This window comes from Salvelinus namaycush, chromosome 31 (assembly GCF_016432855.1).
Source record: "Salvelinus namaycush isolate Seneca chromosome 31, SaNama_1.0, whole genome shotgun sequence".
In the NCBI taxonomy this organism is placed as follows: Eukaryota; Metazoa; Chordata; class Actinopteri; order Salmoniformes; family Salmonidae; genus Salvelinus; species Salvelinus namaycush.
The window spans coordinates 33,679,602-33,693,598 of NC_052337.1; the positions used below are offsets into that span (position 1 = coordinate 33,679,602).

Below are 13,997 nucleotides of genomic sequence, written 5' to 3' on the forward strand. Positions count from 1 at the left end.
GTGAGTTACGATTATTGGTCTCATGACTCAACCCAAGCATGACAGCTCAAAGACGAAACTAACAAGCAATCTTCCACATTGAAAAATGTTTTAATACACAATTACAGTATCTATGCTAGACTAGATCCACAATACAGGCGGACACAGTTACTCCAAGTGCCGGATGTCACAGATATTTGGATCTTTCATAAAATGTGGGTCCTTGTGGGTTACAGACATGAATCCTGTGGAGGAAAACATTACCAGTATTTATTATAGGAAAGACTGGATGATCAAAACAGGGTCATTTTGAGCCAGACAAGTCTGTAGCACAATGTTATTACGAATCCTCTGTTCAGTTGTGACAGATGGCGCATTGAAGTTTCCAAAGAGAAACTACTACAGAGCAACCTCGAGGTTTAAAGCTGCTGAAGACTTGATCATATTGTTCAAACATTTTCTCATGTGGCGTTATTCACTCTTTCTGTGCTTGTAGTTGATCCCACAACTTTACTTCATTACAGAGAAAATTGCCATCACTTGCCATTGACTACAATGCATTATGAAAATGTGTCTAAAGTATGTTAAGAAAACACTCCAAACCAACTCATAGTACATCAGAATCCCATTCTGAATGTCTCTGCACTCAATTTTGTAAAAATAATTTCACTGTCCCATAAATCCATATCTGCAACTTTTTGTTGTGGACATTGTTTTCTATGTACAGTCAATAATACAATGTGTGATTTGAGGGCATACCCATCGAATGAGCTTTCTTTATGGCTTTGCCGATCTCCCTCTGTTTCTTACCACATAGACCTGGAAAAGAATAAACACCTTGACACGACAGCCTCTGCTCTGATGTGTACATTTTCAGCACTTTTCCTGACCAAGTTCTCACCTGTTATGTGCCTGCCGTAAACTCTTCCTGTGTGTGGGGATACAAACTGGGACAGCAGCTATTGGAATCAAGTTTGGAGAAAAGTTAGGCATATTATAAATAAACATTGGATACTTGCGCATCACAGCAGTCTAATGACAGACCTGAACATTCTTGAAGTCCACTGTGATGTTACAGAGAATGCAGCCCTTCTGTGGTTGTTTGTATGGATTCTCCATCTGTAAAGGCTGGGGAGATAAACATTTAGGTAAATCCATACAACAAATGTAGTTGTCATAGACCTTGTAGGCAAATGACATATAGCTTCAAATCAAGTTAAAAAAAAGTAATAATTCTCTTGACATGTGGTGGAATGTTACTCCTTGAACTAGCCCTTATCATGACTCCAATGCATGGATACAGTGGGTCATTCAATGTCCATTATGATTAGCTCAGGCACAATGTGCAGAGCGCCAAAGCCATCTAAATGCAAATAAGTCTCACACGACACAGTTTTGGAAACATTTATAACTTACTTACATAGAAGCGATAATTTATTGCTCAAATACAAAATATACACTTGCTAAAGTTGCTTCCATACAGTCGTGGCCAAAAGTTGAGACACAAATATTAATTTTCACAAAGTCTGCTGCCTTAGTTTGTATGATGGCAATTTGCATATACTCCAGAATGTTATGAAGAGTGATCAGATGAATTGTAATTAATTGAAAAGTCCCTCTTTGCCATGACAATGAACTGAAACCCAAAAAAACATTTCCATTGCATTTCAGCCCTGCCACAAAAGGACCAGCTGACATGTCAGTGATTCTCTCGTTAACACAAATGTGAGTGTTGACGAGGACAAGGCTGGAGATCACTCTGTCATGCTGATTGAGTTTGAATAACAGACTGGAAGCCTCAAAAGTAGGGTGGTGCTTGGAATCATTGTTCTTCCTCTGTCAACCAAGGTTACCTGCAAGGAAACATGCCGTCATCATTGCTTTGCACAAAATGGGATTCACAGGCAAGGATATTGCTGCCAGTAAGATTGCACCTAAATCAACCATTTATCGGATCATCAAGAACTTCAAGGAGAGCGGTTCAATTGTTGTGAAGAAGGCTTCAGGGCGCCCAAGAAAGTCCAGCAAGCGCCAGGACCGTGTCCTAAAGTTGATTCAGCTGCGGGATCGGGGCACCACCAGTACAGAGCTTGCGCAGGAATGGCAGCAGGCAGGTGTGAGTGCATCTGCTCGCACAGTGAGGTGAAGACTTTTGGAGGATGGCCTGGTGTCAAGAAGGGCAGCAAAGAAGCCACTTCAATGAACACATCAGGGACAGACTGATGTTCTGCAAAAAGGTACAGGGATTGGACTTCTGAGGACTGGGGTAAAGTCATTTTCTCTGATGAATCCCCTTTCCGATTGTTTGGGGCATCCGGAAAAAAGCTTGTCCGGAGAAGACAAGGTGAGCGCTACCATCAGTCCTGTGTCATGCCAACAGTAAAGCATCCTGAGCCCATTCATGTGTGGAGTTGCTTCTCAGCCAAGGAAGTGGGCTCACTCACAATTTTGCCTATGAACACAGCCATGAATAAAGAATGGCACCAACACATCCTCCGAGAGCAACTTCTCCCAACAATCCAGGAACAGTTTGGTGACGAACAATGCCTTTTCCAGCATGATGGAGTACCTTGCCATAAGGCAAAAGTGATAACTAAGTGGCACGGGGAACAAAACATCAATATTTTGGGTCCATGGCGAGGAAACTCCCCAGACCTTAATCCCAATTGAGAACTTGTGGTCAATCCTCAAGAGGCGGGTGGACAAACAAAAACCCACAAATTATGACAAACTCCAAGCATTGATTATGCAAGAATGGGCTGCCATCAGTCAGGATGTGGCCCAGAAGTTAATTGACAGCATGCCAGGGCGGATTTCAGAGCTTTAAAAAGGGACAACACTGCAAATATTGACTCTGCGTCAACTTCATGTAATTGTCAATAAAAGCCTTTGACACTTAGGAAATGCTTGTAATTATACTTCAGTATTCCATAGTAACATCTGACAACAATATCTAAAGACACTGAAGCAGCAAACCTTGTGGAAATTAATATTTGTGTCATTCTCAAAACTTTAGGCCACGACTGTAGTGTCATTGCTGGGGAGCGAAGCTTCATACCTCGGTTTGCCCAGTGTTATTTAAAATTCTGCAGGATGCAACATGGCTAAACTGTCTCGAGTAAGTGTATATTTTGTAATTGAAAGATTATTTCTCGCTGATGTGATAATGCACTTCTAATCGTTTACAAAACCACATCGCGAGGATTACTAATGTTCCTAAACGTTACAACAGAACGTCGGTATTTGTAGTTCATTGATCCAGCTGTTTTGTATGAGGGATGGAGTGAGTCTCTAAAGCTGGGTATACCGTTCTCGAGAGCTATCCCTGAGCACTAAGGGTACATATAAATCAAGTTCTATTTGCATTTAAAAACGTAATCCTGGATCAATTTAGTCTATTGATAACGTTTTACTTAGTGCACTCTTTGAAAGGTAGTTATTAGTTAGCTACCTAAACATTAATAGGTGGCTTTAAAATTGCTTACCATGTCATCGTTCTTCTTGACTACATTAGACGAGCCTGACAGACTTCTGAGACATTGTTCTGTGATAAAAAGTAAAGCAAACATTAACTCACATAAAAAAAATAGGGGTTGCTCTGGCCAGCTAGATAGACGACACATGTGGTTGGCTAGTTAATGATGGATGGCATAGCTAGAGGTTATCTAACGCTAGCTAACGTTAGCTATCCATTTAGCTAATAGGTTATCTTAGTGATTATACACGTCAGTATAATCATGCTTGTATCACTAGCAATGCAATTAATTCAAAACATAGAACAGCATTCTTACGTGTGCCTCCAAGTTGTGAAAATGTAAATTGTAAAGATCGAATGCTTCGGACAGCAAACATTTTTGACCTGCGAAGGAAAGATCCGGAAGCTATTTGACGTAATCTTCTTCTATGAGATTTAACAGCGGTTGACATCCAATTTGTTGCATTACCGCCATCTACTAGACTGGAGTACAACTCCCTTATACTTTTCTTGAAAAATAATGTACTAAATAAATACCCTACCATCTAACACTATACTCACTAGTTTCAAAATTATATAAAATAAACACCCCCCTACTCCAAAAATGTAATGTATTTATTCCTACCTCATGCCATCACCCTGAAAGAATGGGACATAACCACTTAATACATCATGTAACTTACACACCCAAATACCTCTCAGCAGCTGCCACCACAACCTCCATTTTCTGAGACTTCCGAACCACCCCTGCAGTATAATTAATAACCACTGCTATAAAAGCTAAAAATCCAATCTTACTGAAACATATTTAACTTTTTGGCCCATCCCTCTGTACTGGTATATCTCTACTACTCTTACCACTCCTCCCCCTTAACCCATCTTTCTTCACTGCCTCAGCAGATGACATCTTCTGCTCTACTCTAACCCTGGAAACCTCAAACTGCCTCTCTCGCACGGGACATGTCTGATCCCCAGCGCAATGGGCACCCCTACAATTAACACATTCCACTACTTTTCCCCAATACTACACATTCCTTTGTCTCATGCCCTTCTGCACATTTCTCACACCTTGGACCCTCCCTCCTACACACTGCTGCCACATGCCAATAAGCTTGACACCTGTAACATCTTAACGTACTCGGCACATACGCTCGTACAGGATAATTTATATATCCTAACTTCACTTTGTCAGGCAAAGACTGAACTTCAAAACTCAAAAGAACAGACAATGACTCTTCTGTTTCTCCACCCTGTCTGCGTCGCTTTAAACGACGAGCATCACATACACCGGGAATATTTGCCCTCAGTTGGTCAACGTTTATATCTACTGCTACCCCAGTTATCGCTCCTTTCATTGGTGCCTTTTTCTTGAGATCAAAACACTTCACTTTACTTACCCCCATTCGTTTTACTTGGAGCGCATTCTTCCTCAACAGAAACACAAACAATTATCACTAGACCACTTCAAGTTACCCTCACCGATTCCACATGACCCAACTCTTTTCACCCACCGTGAAACCGCAAATGAATCAACCGAATGGCAAGAGTCCACTTTTTCCATAAACTTCACTCCTACTGTCAGACTCTTCTTCATCCTGATCATCGGTGCATACCTCGGTCTCCGATAACTTTACCGCACCTACCACCCTAATTCACTTCAATTACTCGTCTTCAGCTCCCTCTGCTTACACTTTATACCATTCTTCTTTGACAAACAAGCTCCCTTTTCCCCACAATTTTTCTCCGACTCAAGCTCACCCTCTTCTTCCCTCACTCTCTTAGACCTCTACTCCCTCTCTTTTCCCCTCCATTCCTCCTCCGTTTGTCTCGGCATTGCTTTCCACATGCGAATAATTAACACGAAACATTACCCCATAGAGGCTCACACCCCTCTATCGACCAGCGAGTAACGTTGAACAATCTCAATTGCAGAGCCAAAATTGAGCTCTGTCTATTTGACGTAATTTCCTGTTCACGTTTATATGTTGGCCCATGATCAAACGTTCCTCCCAAAATGAATGTATTTTCGAAGTGATAGTTTGTACAATTTCCACATAACAAATCTAAAACTTCCATAGAATATAATGAATCTAATATTCAAATACAGTACGGTACAATTAGACTGATTGTATCAATAGGTCGGAAAAAAGTTCCGTTCTCCACCCGACTCAATTTATAGTAACTATCTTTACTCGTCTCTGATTGGCTAATACGTTAGACTCATGTTTACAAATTCATAATTGTCGTCTGTATTGTATGTATCCGGTTAGTTACTCTTCAAAATGTATTCTCTAGTTTATATTTTGTATTCGCGGTTGTTAAAGACGATTTAATAGTAAGTCAAGTTTTAACCATGTCTAGTCAATTTAGCTACTTTCAGCTAACGAAAGACGGTTGAGTTTGCTCACTTAACATTTAGCGTTAAGTTAGCCAACGTTAACGTCAGCTATCTATTTTTTTTCAAGATAGCTAGCCAACTCACTCAGTCAGCCAATTTGACTCAGTAGCAAATTAATTGAGGAGCTCACCCTGTCAGCCAACATGATTGTATTGTATTTACTAACGTTACTTAGCTAGTAGCTCGTTAGCATGCCAACATAGCTGGAATGCTACTAGTGTTTGCTTAGGCTAACGTCAGTGACCTCACCGACAGAGTCAGGTTTGACAATGAGTGCCGAAATCAAAGTAAAACGACTGTCCTCGAGGAAGCGGTCCAGGGATAGACGAATAAGTAATCTCACGCCCGCAAGGAAAAGGACAAGTGCTTCTGGACGACAATGTCCTGACAACACGGGACAGATAGAGCTTTCCAGAGCTATGGACCAATCCATGGATGCAAAGTTCAGTGAGGTGGGTAGCTAACTAATATCACAATGGTGCATTATACAGTTCATGTGGTCTGATGATTTTACTGTAATTTCAACATGATATTGAGTGAGTTACAAGTGCATTTACTGTTTCTTAACGTTGCTTTTTTGCAGTACTGCAGTGACACTGAGGACTTATTTGGGGACTATGACAGCATTGTAAGCGACAGCTCTTTCCTGGCAAAGATCAATAGAGTGGGGCAGAACATGAGACCGCATGACATTGACCATACAACCAGCAGCAGATGCCCTGTGGTTCTGCTTGCTGGGAACCCTGACTTCACTTCACTGAAGTCTTCAACAGACAACTGTCCGAAACAATCATGTGATGACTCAATGACAGAATCATTCCTGGAGGGCTTCACGGATGATGCTTTCCTAGACATGCCAAGCTCACAACTCGCTTTTCTACAAGCTCCCCAAACAGAAGACAGGAACTGCTGTGCAGATGAGGACAAAACCTCCATGCCTATGAGACATCCTGAGAAGTCTGTCAGCACTGAAGATAGAAATGAGAGGCATATCGCCCCCAAGGCAAGGAAGAGCGTGTCCGGTCATCTGAAGAGAGCTATGATGGCTAATGCAGCAACTCCTTCTAGTGTCTCCCGGACTGCAGTGCAGAAGGAGGCCGTAGTTACAGAGGAGATCAGTGTTGCCATGCAGGCTATGGAATCTGTCTCCATGGCGACAACAGACCGGGGGCCTTTCTTTGGTCTTCCCACCAAAGTGAAGGAGCTGATATGCAATCTCAAAGGAATCAAAGATTTATATGGTGAATGGATTTCTATTCCTTTTCCCTGTCTAATTGCATGTCCTCACTAGTTCTGCATCAACTTTAACATGGCTATGTTTTCAAAGTGTCTGGTTGTCTTGCTAAGTGTGAGTAATTTGAGCTCTTGCCCTGCTTCATATTAGAGTATCATCAATAACAATGCTCTCTTATATTTCAGAATGGCAGAAAACTTGTCTAAACCTGGACTCAGTTCAGCAGAGGAGAAACCTCATCTACTCTCTTCCCACCAGTGGTGGGAAGACTTTGGTGGCTGAGATTCTTATCCTCAAAGAGCTTCTGTGCAGAAAGAGGGATGCCCTTTTCATCCTGCCTTACGTATCTCTAGTGCAGGAGAAGGTATTGTGGTCATTGTTTTGTTTACGAAATGTATATAATTCCTCTTTCATCCAACTGTACAAAGGGATTATAATTAAACATTTTTGTATGTCAATGGCAAATCTGAGCTATGTATTTTGAATGCATTCCCAGGTTCGAGGGTTGGCCAGTTTTGGCCTGGAGCTAGACTTCATGGTGGAGGAGTATGCTGGCAGTAAGGGCAGGTTCCCTCCAGTGAAGGGAAGGGGCAAGAGGTCCCTGTACATTGCCACTATAGAGAAGGCACACGGCCTGGTAAACTCCCTCATAGAGGCCAACAGATTGGACAATGTGGGGCTGGTGGTTGTGGACGAGGTATGCAAATATCTTATTAAATTGACATCTGAGATGTTATCTTTACAAAACATAGAATAGCCACTCACGAGACACAATAAATGTATCTGTTGATGCCTTGTGTATTTGACACAATCAATTATATTGTACTGTAGTATCCAATTATTTATGCCACTCCATTTCTCTTCTTATTAGCTCCACATGTTGGGTGATGGTAGCAGAGGAGCTATCATTGAGATGACTCTAGCCAAAGTGCTCTATATCAGTAGTAAGTGTGACTGCTATTTTACTCTCATCATATTCATTGTGAAGGAAGATGTTTTGAAAATGTGTGGGAAACTGATTTTCTTCTTTACAGAGTCAACTCAGATCATTGGAATGAGTGCTACTCTGGGCAATGTCCAAGATCTACAGAAGTTTCTGAAGGCAGATAACTACACTAATGACTTCAGACCGGTATGATATTCCCTAACCATAGGTTTGATCTACGCAATGCTATTTGATCGTCTGTGGTATGCCTCCTTGTTTGTGAGAGTCCACATACAACATGAAAATCGCCAACGTATTCTTTGAAAGCTTAAACCAATAGAAGCTGGACTGTGTGTTGTGTACTCCATTGTCCCTGTGATGGTTGGCCACTGATAGCCATGGTGTTTCAGGTTGAGCTGAAGGAGTATGTGAAACTGAAGGACAGCATATACGAGGTGGACCCCAAGGAGGAGGAGTGCTTCAGGTTCTCTCGGCTCCTGAACTTTAAGGTATAATCATCCGTTTGATTTGAAGAGCCATCAGTTATATATATTTAAAGATATACTGGACTCCAGTGCCAGGCAGTCAGCTTTTGAAGGCTGACTCACATTGTATTTGAAGTCTTAGCACCTGTCTAATTCTTCTGTTTTCCAGTACTCCAGTGCCATGCAGAAGATCGATCAGGATCATATTGTTGCCTTGGTGACTGAGGTCATTCCAAGCCACTCTTGCCTTGTCTTCTGTCCCACCAAGAAGAACTGTGAGAACGTGGCTGGGATGATCTGCAAGTACCTGAAAGAGTAAAAAGACATCTTTATATTTCTCTTCTCTGTACTCCAAATCATGGTCAGTCGGTCCAGTGGTTGTGATTGTGTGGATTGTGATTGATACAACATGCCACTTCTTCTTGAATTCTCCAGGGACTTTATCCAGCACAAGCAGGCAGAGAAGGCTGTGTTGCTGGAGGAGCTGAGGAGCAGTGGGAACGGCTCCCTGTGTCCGGTGCTCAAGAAGACGGTGCCGTACGGCCTGGCTTACCACCACAGTGGGTTGACCAGTGAAGAGAGGAAGCTGGTGGAGGAGGCCTACTCTGCAGGGGTTCTCTGTCTCCTCACCTGCACCTCTACGCTGGCTGCAGGGATCAACCTACCTGCTCGGAGGCAAGTCAAAGCAAGGAAGCATAACCTGTCCGACTACTTTACTGCTTCTAAGGCGACAAGGATCATCTCTTTTCATGAGACATGTCACAACAGAAGTTGCATCTCTGTGTTAGATAGCAACATTTATTGTAGACTTGATTGGATCCATCATTGTGTGTTTGGACCAGAGTGATTCTGCGTTCTCCGTACGTGGCGGCAGACTTCCTGAAGAGGAGCCAGTACAAGCAGATGGTGGGGAGGGCTGGACGGGCCGGGATAGACACTCATGGAGAGAGCATCCTCATCCTACAGGACAAAGACAAGGTCTTGGTAAATAACAGCTACAACCATAACAGTAAACCTATGCATGTAGTGACATCCGGTCCTTTATGTTTCCACGCTCTGACATTTTATAGCAGACTCATCTAGTGCATTGATCCTGTCCACCCTTTTGTATTTTCAGGTCAAGAAGCTTGTATCCGCACCAGTGGAGATCTGCATAAGCAATCTAATGCACAGTGACGGAAAGGGTGTCCTGAGTCTCATCCTATCCGTTATTGGATTAAATGTACTTCTGAAAAATATCCATAAGTGAATTACAGAAAAATCCAGTTCCCTTTTTAAAATGTCTAATTTTAGCAAAGAACTTGGTCTTATCAAATGTTATTGGTCACATACACGTGTTTAGCAGATGTTATTGCGGGTGTTGTGTTTTATAGCTCTGACAGTGCAGTAATATCTTACAAATAATATCTAACAATTTCACAACATATACCTAATACACACAAATCGTAGTAAAGGAATGGAATTAAGAATATATTAATGAATGAATTGACGATACTGTTTTTGACGGTTTTCTTTTGTCTCCCTTCAGATCACGAACAGCTTAGAGCAGATCAGGGACTTCATGAGTGGCACGTTGCTGTCTGTCCAGGAGAAACAGGTGTGCTTGGAGAGGAGCCTGTGGGAGGTGACACAGGAGTGTGTTGAGCTGCTTAAAGAGAAAGGCCTCGTCACCGTTTCCACAGAGCCACAAGATGGGACTCTGCAAGTCACCAAGCTAGGAAGAGCTACTTACAAAGGTGAACTACTCTCAAACTCGCCAGAACTGGTGTTAATTTAATTTCTATTACCATACAAGGAAATTGTTCATAGTAATCCATTTAAATCCTGTTACAGAGACATGTTTTTTTTCTATGAGTCAATACTACAGTGTTTAGTGTATCTGACCTCTCCTCCTCAGGCTCAGTGGATCTGACCTACTGTGACCTCCTGTATAGAGACCTGTCTAAAGGCCTGGAGAGCCTGATGCTGAACAGTTTCCTCCACCTCATCTACCTGGTCACACCCTATGACATGGTCTCCCAGTGTAAGCCTGATTGGATGGTCTATTTCAGACAGGTCAGAGCCCAGGCCTTGTGTGCTTCTTGGTTGTCTACATTAATTAAACGTAGATTGGTAGATAAAATACCTCAAATAACAATTTCGTTTTTATCCATTTCTAATGTGTTTAATGAAAATATCTAATAATGAAGTACATGTTGTATATATAAAATTGTTTTGTGCAATAGTTTGTCTTCTGCAGTATTTAGTACAACAATTATTGTGTAAGAGTTTGTTTTGCTTATCAATTCCAGTTCACAATGTTATCAGCTGTGGAGCAAAAGATGTGTGCAGCAGTTGGTGTGTCTGAAAGTTTTGTTGCTAGAAAGGCTGCTGGACAGAATGTCAAGAAGGTAAGAGTATTGAGGAAGCATGGCATGATTTAAATACTGTTAAATCAATAGTGTCATATTTTCACAGTCCCTTAGGTTGAGAGACTATCATTGGCTTGAGGTATTATGAGGGTTTATACTTGAGTACGTTGGCTTAAAAAAAACATGTTCATCTCTAGATTCATCCAGATTTTTTTTAAAGATTTTTTTTCTCCTTTTAACCCCTAGATGGAAGGCAGACTTAACTAATTTAAGTCATGAAGATAATGAACCCTAAATATCTTGTGACGTGAATTCAAATCTGCTCTCTACATCTGCTCTCTACAGCTGATCATGCATGTAATAAATGTAGCAACACTGCAGTGAGCCAGTTCTGTGCCATTCTGTTGTACTATGCTATCCTTGCAATAGAAGTAGGAATAATTCTACTTCTATGGTCCTTCCCCTCTGCTCTGTTCCCCCAGAATGTTGACCAGGTGGTGGTGAGTCGGCTGTACCTGGCCCTGGTACTGCTGTCCCTGCTGAAGGAGACTGACCTGTGGAGTGTGGCTGACCGGTTCCAACTCAGCCGGGGCTTCATCCAGACACTACTCAGCTCTTCTTCAGTATTCTGCTCCTGCGTGCTGCACTTCACCGAGGTAGCTACCAGCATAGATGTCATATATGATATTATTGGGTCCCGTCCAAACAGAGCCACATCCTAGACTCTTAGCAGTGTTTCACAGAGGTGCCCTGAAAATACAAAAGCTTTGTTACTTCAGTCCTCCATTTTTACATTTTAGTCATTTAGCAGACACTCTTATCCAGACCGACTTAAAAATAAAATTGTATTTGTCGCATGCACCGAATACAACAGCTGTAGAGCTTACAGTGAAATGCTTAGTTACAAGCCCTTAACCAACAATGCAGTTTTAAGAAAAATACATAAAAAAATGAGAAATAAAGTAACAATTAAAGAGCAGCAGTAAAATAACAATAGCGAGGCTATATACAAGGGGTACCGGTATAGAGTCAATGTGCGGGGGCACCGGTTATCGAGGTAATATGTACATGTAGGTAGAGTTATTAAAGTGACTTATGCATGGATAATAACAGAGTTGCTTGATGTTCAGTAGTCTTATGGCTTGGGGGTAGAAGCTATTTAGAAGTCTCTTGGACCTGGACTTGGCACTCCGGTACCGCTTGCCGTGCGGTAGCAGAGAGAACAGTCTATGACTAGGGTGGCTGGAGTGTTTGAACATTTTTAGGGCCATCCTCTGACATCGCCTGGTATAGAGGTCCTGGATGGCAGGAAGCTTGGCCCTAGTGATGTACTAGGTCGCACGCTCTACCCTCTGTAGTGCCATGCGGTCGGAGAACGAGCAGTCGCCATTGTAGAATGGAGCCAGAGAGGATGGCTGACGTTTTACGTGCTCCTAACCAACTGTGCTATTTTGTTAGTTTTGTTTGCGTTTGTTTTTATGTCTTGCTATAATTTTTCTTTAATGAGTCCGACGGTAAGGATATACTGCTTTCCTGGGAACAGGCCCAAATCCCCGTCATTTGCGTAAAGAAAAGACGGAGAAAAAGGGAGCGGAGATCGGGCTGCCATCTGAGAATTCATAGGCGAGCGAATAAACTGCAATCAGTTCTATTGGCCAATGTGCAATCATTGGAAAATAAAATCGATGGCCTACGATCAAGATTATCCTAACAACGGGACATTTAAAAACTGTAATATCTTATGTTTCACCGAGTCGTGGCTGAACAACTCGGTGACTACCTGACTAACGGTTAAGTGCCTTGCTCAAGGGTGCATTGACAGATTTTTCACCTAGTTGGCTTGGGGATTGGAACCAGCAACCTTTCGGTTACTGGCCCCACGCTCTTAACGTCTAGACTACCTGCCGCCCACTTCTGAGAATAGCTCCTAAGTTGTATGTTCTTTTGCTTTTGATCCCAGTGATCTCACTGTGCCCTCTTTCTCGTTTGACCCCAGTGATCTCACTGTGCCCTCTTTCTCTTTTGACCCCAGTGATCTCACTGTGCCCTCTTTCTCTTTTGACCCCAGTGATCTCACTGTGCCCTCTGTGTTATCAGGAGCTGGAAGAGTTCTGGCCCTTCAAAGCTCTCCTGACTGAGCTTACCCGCAGGCTGACCTACTGTGTCCAGGCCGAGCTCATCCCTCTCATGGAGGTAGCAGGAGTCATGGAGGTCAGACTTTAAAAAAATCTCAATTCATTTTTTTAGGCATTATAGCATCATGATTATGTCCTAACCTGGCAACAAAAGGTCCATAAAAACATATCCACATCTTGGTATCCAGTCATAAGAGCTATTGTCCTTGCCAAAGTTTTCTGGCATTGTTCCAGATGTTTTTTTGCATGCTTGTAAACCCTTTTTATCTGCTTTTGACAGAGAAGAGCCAAGCTGCTGTACAATGCTGGATATAAGACTCTGGCTCATCTGGCCAATGCTGACCCAAACGTTCTCACCAAGACTGTGGAGAACCTCTTCAAGAAGCAAGCAAATCAGATTGTTGCTTCGGCAAAAGTATGCCTGTTGTCAAATGCCTAGTATACGTACAATTGTGCTGTTGTTTCCTTCCTAAATCTATATAGAGTGAATACAAAAAATGGTTTTAGAAAATTGGCTTGAGATGTGACGAGAATTTGCAGAAGTTGTACTCTGTTTGATCATTGTCCTCCTGTGGCGTCTGTTTTCAGATGCTGCTGAATGAGAAAGCTGATGCCCTTCAGGAGGAGATGGATGACTTATTGATGATGCCTCTTGATCTCCTCTCTTTGTAAAATGTTGCTGCAGTGGATTTATTGTGTGAAGAATACTTTTATTTAGCTTGGTGTGTTAATATTGTTTAGTGGTGTATCATTGTTTATTGGAGTGATATTATAAAATGTATTTTTGGGATGTGGAAGATTTCTTCTTTTTTTAAAGTTGTTTTTTGATCCCATAGAGATGAATAAGATGCTTCTGTGAGCATCAAAATCATGAAAGAATTCACACTCAGTGATTAATTGGTCACTTATATAACAGCATGTGAATAATTTGACAGGCTTCCAAATGCTTGGCCCAATATCAGTGAGTAGTGGGACATAGTAAAGTAGTTATTGTAACCCTAAATTCTTGACTTAT

General features: G+C 42.0%; 2 protein-coding genes across 6 annotated transcripts; one reads left to right on the forward strand and one right to left on the reverse strand.

Moving 5' to 3' along the window:
• Positions 1–71: 71 nt before the first annotated feature.
• mrps18c (mitochondrial ribosomal protein S18C) lies at positions 72–5,345 on the reverse strand. Of its 4 annotated transcripts, none has more exons than XM_038970048.1 (7): positions 5,326–5,345; positions 3,771–3,838; positions 3,465–3,523; positions 1,024–1,107; positions 881–938; positions 739–798; positions 72–224 (listed from the first exon to the last, which is right to left on the reverse strand). In XM_038970048.1, the coding sequence occupies exons 1-7, from the start codon at positions 5,328–5,330 to the stop codon at positions 148–150; spliced, it is 411 nt and encodes a 136-aa protein (XP_038825976.1). In that variant the 5' UTR covers positions 5,331–5,345; the 3' UTR covers positions 72–147. The 4 variants fall into 4 exon arrangements, with proteins under 4 accessions (XP_038825976.1, XP_038825975.1, XP_038825973.1 ...); XM_038970047.1 differs by lacking the exon at positions 5,326–5,345 and adding an exon at positions 4,966–5,206; XM_038970045.1 differs by lacking the exon at positions 5,326–5,345 and having other exon boundaries at positions 3,771–4,477.
• A 327-nt stretch (positions 5,346–5,672) lies between these two features.
• Positions 5,673–13,772, forward strand: helq (helicase, POLQ like). 2 transcript variants are annotated; one of them, XM_038970043.1, is made up of 19 exons: positions 5,681–5,789; positions 6,108–6,304; positions 6,436–7,093; positions 7,272–7,450; positions 7,583–7,783; positions 7,958–8,030; positions 8,121–8,218; positions 8,422–8,520; positions 8,666–8,811; positions 8,932–9,171; positions 9,339–9,480; positions 9,614–9,718; positions 10,025–10,232; positions 10,394–10,551; positions 10,788–10,886; positions 11,330–11,503; positions 12,945–13,058; positions 13,263–13,397; positions 13,571–13,772. In XM_038970043.1, the coding sequence occupies exons 2-19, from the start codon at positions 6,122–6,124 to the stop codon at positions 13,652–13,654; spliced, it is 3,096 nt and encodes a 1,031-aa protein (XP_038825971.1). In that variant the 5' UTR covers positions 5,681–5,789; positions 6,108–6,121; the 3' UTR covers positions 13,655–13,772. The 2 variants fall into 2 exon arrangements, with proteins under 2 accessions (XP_038825972.1, XP_038825971.1); XM_038970044.1 differs by having other exon boundaries at positions 5,673–6,304; positions 9,339–9,474.
• Positions 13,773–13,997: the final 225 nt, after the last annotated feature.